General features: G+C 44.1%; 1 protein-coding gene across 1 annotated transcript; it reads left to right on the top strand.

Annotated features, from left to right (window-relative positions):
• The first annotated feature begins 2,208 nt into the window (after positions 1-2,208).
• Positions 2,209-5,245, top strand: LOC141003757 (5,6-dihydroxyindole-2-carboxylic acid oxidase-like). Its single transcript, XM_073475198.1, has 7 exons — positions 2,209-2,563; positions 2,886-3,208; positions 4,015-4,219; positions 4,319-4,486; positions 4,572-4,751; positions 4,832-4,978; positions 5,058-5,245. The coding sequence occupies exons 1-7, from the start codon at positions 2,209-2,211 to the stop codon at positions 5,243-5,245; spliced, it is 1,566 nt and encodes a 521-aa protein (XP_073331299.1).
• Positions 5,246-6,430: the final 1,185 nt, after the last annotated feature.

The raw sequence follows: 6,430 nt of genomic DNA, 5'->3' as shown, positions 1-6,430 counted from the left end.
ATTTACCTCTCAAGAAGTAGAAGTATAAAGTAGCATAAAATGGATGTACTGAAGTATCATCACTGTTTGGGGTCAATATTTAGTGCCATCAGAGAGGGCTATTTAACCGCTAATAGTACAGCCTCAGTGGTTGTTTTGTTTTTAAAGATCGCTGGAGAGCTGCTGCTTCACTCATCGCTGAAATGGTCTTTGGAGTGAAAGCAGCTGTGCTTATTTAAAACTAAAAACCTGACATTGATTTTTTTTTTTCTCTCTCTCTCTCCTGAAAGAACTCCACCATCACCGCCACTTGATGGGTGAATCTGCGAACCATCGGTTTGATTATTAGTGTGTGTTGATCCCCTTGAGGATAACTTGTACATGTCGGGGCTGTTGTGAAATAACATAAAACGATCGATGCAACCAAACAACAGTTGCTCAGACCATCCAGTGCCCCCTCTGGAACCCTGTGTAAAGCTTGCAGTGAATTATGGGAAGACTATAAGACTTTGCGTGCTTTAGAAAGAACCTGTCGATCTTACCCCAGATTGGAACTCCTCGGGGTAATCGCTGTAGGTTTTGTCAACAATAATCAATGTCAGTCATTTTCCGTATCACAAAAAACATGTCCTGAGGTTATAGTGGCAAAAAATAAATAATCAGTATCATCAGCTCATTTTCAACTAATCAGAGCTTTTTGTTTCAAGCCCGACTCCTTCACCTGCAGAGGAGTGAAGCAAATAAACAAAAAGTGCACACGCTGGAGGGACGATCGGGGGGAGAATTCAAATGAATGTTGCACAGGCAGTTTATAGAAAAAGGCAAGCGAGAAAACAAAACATGCCAGAAGGAGAGGAGAGTGGTACGTTTTTCATACCGCCCTAAATCACATGGATTGAACGTGCGATTGTGTTTTTTTGGGGGGGCTGTATGAATAAAACTGACCCAGTTGAAAAACTTGTATTGTATTATGGAGGAGCTTAGTCAAGTCTGAACAAACAACCCGAATGATGTCATCAGCCTGAAAATGCATGAAACAAAACAAACATGAATGCATTGTGCCAGCCAAAGTCTGGCGTTCAAAGCAGTTAAGAGCAAATTTAATAAATGCACTCTCAAAGAAAGAAAGAAATTAGAGGACTCTCTAATCAACTAAAATTGTTTTCATCCACCTGTGTATGTGAAGTTTACTGCACACGGAGTGCATTTTTAATTTGAGCCCTGTTTCATTTGATTCACTTTGTTTTGAAACATAGAAACCATGAAAGGAATTCTGGATTCCTCGAAGAATTCGTTATAGCCGACCATGAACCCCTCATGCTTCCATGTCTCACATGCTCATGGCAGCACAAGCAGCCCCGAGGCCGGGTGAAGAGGCAGGCGGAGAGGGGCCTCCCTGCGAAGTCAAATGACCTGAAATATGATCACTTTAACAAACACATGAACCTCTGAGGCTCTTTCAAGATTAGGTGCTGGCATTTTATACAGTGGGAGAAATTGCTTTAATACACTGGGATGACAGGATTTTGAAAATAGCCCATTTGGGGTTTTTTCATTTCCAGTCAGTGCAGTGATAGATCCTGTAAACAATACCCGTATTGTGTTTCTGAGCCTGCCTGCAGCACCAAGTTGATTATTCTAATTCCTCAAACATGTGTGCCAGGGGCTACTTTTGTAAAAGGCTATCACTTCATAACAAATTAATTTCCATAAAGGCGTGCTGGTTACAGTCCTTGGACACACATTAAAGTTTATGGGTGGACCCACTCATTCATCATAATTTGTGTTTCAATCTGAAAGAGTTTTGCGATTAATTAGACTTCTTCGCAATTAATGTTGGACTCATTTAGGGTAACTGCAGAAGTCCAGTGAGTTCTTAGAAGAACAATACTGTGCATGACGGATCACACTACCTTCTTTCCCTCCTTCCCCCAGTAGGATGTATGATGTTATGTGATGGCATCACGCGGGAGTCAGAAAATCCAGCTAGTCATGCGCTAATCCGGTATTTAAGGTCGACGGTTCACTGGTTTTGGGGGAAATAGAAGCAGGGGCCTGGGCTCATGGGAGGGGAGGTTTTACACACATCTATTGGACAGAGAAAGTAATCCCTGGTGTGTGGAAGTTAATTTTGGATAAAGTCTTAGTTGAGGTGTATATTTGCAGGTAAATATTCACTCGGTAAAACTTACTCCAAGTCAGCTCCAGCCGTGCGTAAAAGTTTGGATCATGTTTCAGTGCTGCCTTTTGGTGCTTGTGGGCGCGGTGGTGGTGAGCGCCCAGTTCCCCAGAGAATGTGTGACACCCGAAGGACTCAGGAGTGGACAGTGCTGCCCGTCGCCCTTCGGACTCGACAACGACCCGTGCGGGTCCAGCACGGGGCGCGGACAGTGCGTGTCCATCGCGGTGGACGCGCGCCCGCACGGCCCTCAGTACCCGCACGACGGACGGGACGATCGGGAGCGATGGCCCATCCGTTACTTCAACCGTACCTGTCAGTGTAATGGGAACTTCAGCGGGTATAACTGCGGCCGCTGCAGACACGGATGGACGGGGGCCAACTGTGACCAGAGGGTTAATGTTGGTGAGTGCGCGTCCTCGGAGGAATCCGGGGAAATATTTAATGAGCGGATTTCAGCCCCTTAATGCCGTTTTAGCTATTTCTATACAACAAAGACATCTTATTTTATCGACATTAGTTTAAATAAGCATCACATGAAAGAAGATACATGCATGTTAACTAGTGAAACTTGTAAAAAATGTCATTTGAGTGCTTAATTCATTTCTAAAAACTGCCGTTTACGCACATTTTCTGCACTTCTTTTCCCCGTCATTAAAAAACAAATCCCCAATTAACGCATGACTGATTGAGTTAATCCACTTTCCCTCTCCTGTAATCCCTCCAGTAAGGAGAAACGTGATGCAGCTCAGCGCGGACGAGAAGCGTGCGTTCGTGAACGCGCTGGACCAGGCCAAGCGCACGGTGCACCCCGACCTGGTGATCGCCACGCGGCGCTACGCGGAGATCTTCGGGCCCGACGGGAACACCGTGCAGTTCGAGAACATCACCATCTACAACTACTTCGTGTGGAGCCACTACTTCTCGGTCAGCAAGACGTTCCTGGGGGCGGGCCAGGCCAGTTTCGGAGGAGTTGACTTCTCACACGAGGGGCCTGGTTTTGTCACCTGGCACAGGTTCCACCTGTTGCAGCTGGAACGAGACATGCAGGTGAGATACTGTACACTGATTTGGAGATGGTTTGTAGAAAACAATACTGAACAGAGCTTTGGGAGCTTTTTGTTGGATTTTACCATGCACACTTGCATTCACAGATTTTGAGGCTGATGATTATTGTGGTGTTGGAAGCCAGACAGATTGTTGGACTCCTGCGGTGAAACTCCATCCTTATGCTTTGCAGGTTTTATGGTTCGAGCTGTGCTAATTAGCCACTCATTTTTATGCACACTGACAGGCACAGTTGGAGAGCTTTTTTTTCTCTGATCAGGATGAACTATATCAACTAAGCTGTTTTTGTACTTTTTTGTTATACAAAAATCGAGTCATATTTAGTTAGAGGCCTGTTTCGTGACTAGTGGCTCGGATCCTTTTATTCTTTTAGATCAAAAAATGTAGTCTCAGAGTGGGATTTGGAAACTTATGAAAAGTAAGTGATTCACTGGTGTGCAGAAAGTCTTTGTTCCCTTTAGCTTGATTAATTATTTTTTCTTATAAATTCTCTATTGACACATTTACTACCCACCTGTGCAGTGGCGGGAACAATTTTAATTTATTGCAGATTCATTCATGCATAGTGAAAAGATACTACAGACTATTATATAGGCAAATCACAGTGTATGAAAAGTTTATTCTGTGCAGTATGACTCCAACACAAAATGAGACTTTATTGATACTCTCACATTACCTAATGGGATGGACATACATTGTTAAAAGCAGAATAAACAAGCAGGCTCCTAAAAGTTTTGTTTCTTTACATTTGAAGTTAAAACTCCCATGTATTTATTTGAAACAACCAGGACATGCTGCAGGACCCCTCCTTCGCCCTGCCCTACTGGAACTTTGCCATCGGTGGAAGCACATGTGACATCTGCACAGATGACCTGATGGGAGCCAGGAGCAGCTTTGACATGAATTCCCTGAGCGCCAACTCCATCTTCGCCCAGTGGAGGGTCGTCTGTGAGAGCGTGGAGGACTACGACACACTGGGAACCATCTGCAACAGTGAGGCTGTTGTTTATCACCGATTTTTATTCTATATTCTCTCCTTTTTATTCTTAAAATGCAAAGAAACTACTGTGGTCTCTGTTTCTCTCCCTCCAGACACTGAGACTTCTCCCATCAGAAGGAACCCAGCAGGAAACGTCAACAGGCCGATGGTCCAGCGTCTCCCAGAGCCCCAGGATGTGGCCGAATGTCTGCAGGTTAACGCTTTTGACACACCGCCCTACTACTCCACCTCCTCTGAAAGCTTCAGAAACACAATTGAAGGTGATGACAAAGACACTTCTTCTCTGTCTGTCTGCCATACAGGGTTTCTGCGGGTTCTCATGCTTTTTTCATGTTGTTTCATCAGGCTACAGCGCCCCACAGGGGAACTACGACCCCGTGGTGAGGAGCCTCCACAACCTGGCACATCTGTTCCTGAATGGCACAGGAGGACAGACTCACCTCTCACCCAACGACCCCATCTTCGTGCTGCTCCACACCTACACCGACGCTATATTTGATGAATGGTTGAGGAGACACAGTCCAGGTGTTTACGCCTTTATGATACCTGCATGTGTGGCTGGTTTCTTGCTAGCTTTTTGGCTAACTTCAAGTGTTTCTTGACAGATTCGTCTGTGTATCCTGAAGAAAATGCCCCCATCGGTCACAACAGGGGCTACAACATGGTGCCTTTCTGGCCTCCGGTGACTAACGCTGAGATGTTCATGACTGCCCCTGAAAATCTGGGTTACTCTTATGAAGCTGAGTGGCCAGGTATGCATTTAGATTTCAGCCTTGCCTTTAAAGAAAAGCACATAAAGGAGGTAATCATCACCCACTTCTCCCTTTCTAGGTCAGCCTTTCACCCTGACTGAAATCATCACCATGGCAATAGTAGCTGCCCTTGTGGTCGTCGCAGCCATTTTCGCTGCCACCACGTGCGCCGTGCGTGCCAAGTCTTACAAGATGGAGGGCCACCAGCCCCTGCTCGGGGACCAGTACCAGCGCTACGACGATGACAAAAGCCAGTCTGTAGTCTAAGTCAGTATTTGAACCTGAAACACACCTATGTGCCTCCTCTCTTTACTTTTACAGTGACACAAATGTGCCTGAGTCTGTTCTCTGGAGAACATGTGTATATTCTTGATAGGACGTAATCTCTTGGCTGCATTCATGTGCCTTCATCAGCTAGTGTAGTTAATTTTTCTTTACCAATAGCACAGATGTGAGCGGTTTTTGCAGATGTATGAGGTAGTTTTTAAGAGCACAGTTTTGCAAAGATTGCAAAGATCCGATCTTTGAAAGTTTCAGATTTCCGGAAAATTTGAAAACATAAATTAAAGTGCGTTCAAATAAAGTGAGCACGGAACAACTGAAGTTGTGGTGTGACAACGACGCCACCAGGTGGTGCTGATTCTTGTCAGACCTGTTGGTATCAGCAATGATGCCTTCTGTGTTTTAGCTTTTGGTGTTTGAGGAAATCAGGTGAAAATATTAACACATTTATAACACATTTAAAGTGACGGAGTGATGCAAAAGTAAGACAGGCGAAGCAATCAAAACATACACTTACAGATCTACAACTTCTCTTGTGTTTATAGTTTATAAGCCTTTCTGTTTGTCTGACTCCAAAGTTTAGTGCACATGAGCATCACAGATGTTACTCTGAAACACACTGCCCATATAACAGAGCCATAACGCCCACAAGGGGGTGCAATAATTCAATTCCTGAAACTCTGCATGTACTTGCCGACAGAGCTATTCTTTGGGTTTTTATTGTTTTTGTTTATAAATGATGTGTGAAGGTAAGTTCATCCAAGTGACCTGAAATGTTATTAATGAATGAAGAGATAAAAAGAGAAAGAAAACAGGAGTGGTGATTCAGAAGAAATGTAGCGAAGTGTCGACAGGTTGGATCCCTGAGACCTCACTGAACTGTGTGCTCACTTGATATGCAGCTTTTCCCCCCTTTTTTTTCCTGCCTTTTGTTTTAAAAACAAAATTTATGTGAAATTGTTATGGATGCTTTTCTGTTTTTACATTTATACTGTTGTCAAAATGTTGTCAGATCCGGAGGCATGCCAAATTGTTTAAATGATTACATTTTACATGCCTGCACAGTGGTTTGTTCGACTTTTCACTGACACTGGATTTAAGCTGTGTACTGAATCTTACGGATTTTGGGATATGGGTGCATACGTACATGTGCATGGATATGCAATAAAA

This window comes from Pagrus major, chromosome 10 (assembly GCF_040436345.1).
Source record: "Pagrus major chromosome 10, Pma_NU_1.0".
Classification (NCBI taxonomy): domain Eukaryota; kingdom Metazoa; phylum Chordata; class Actinopteri; order Spariformes; family Sparidae; genus Pagrus; species Pagrus major.
This window is presented reverse-complemented; position numbering and strand designations above follow the sequence as displayed.

Coding starts and splice junctions, on each gene's coding strand:
- LOC141003757 (XM_073475198.1), top strand. CDS start 2,209: ATGTTTCAGTGCTGCCTTTTGGTGCTTGTGGGCGCGGTGGTGGTGAGC. Junction 2,564..2,885: donor TGACCAGAGGGTTAATGTTG/GTGAGTGCGCGT, acceptor TAATCCCTCCAG/TAAGGAGAAACGTGATGCAG. Junction 4,220..4,318: donor ACTGGGAACCATCTGCAACA/GTGAGGCTGTTG, acceptor CTCTCCCTCCAG/ACACTGAGACTTCTCCCATC.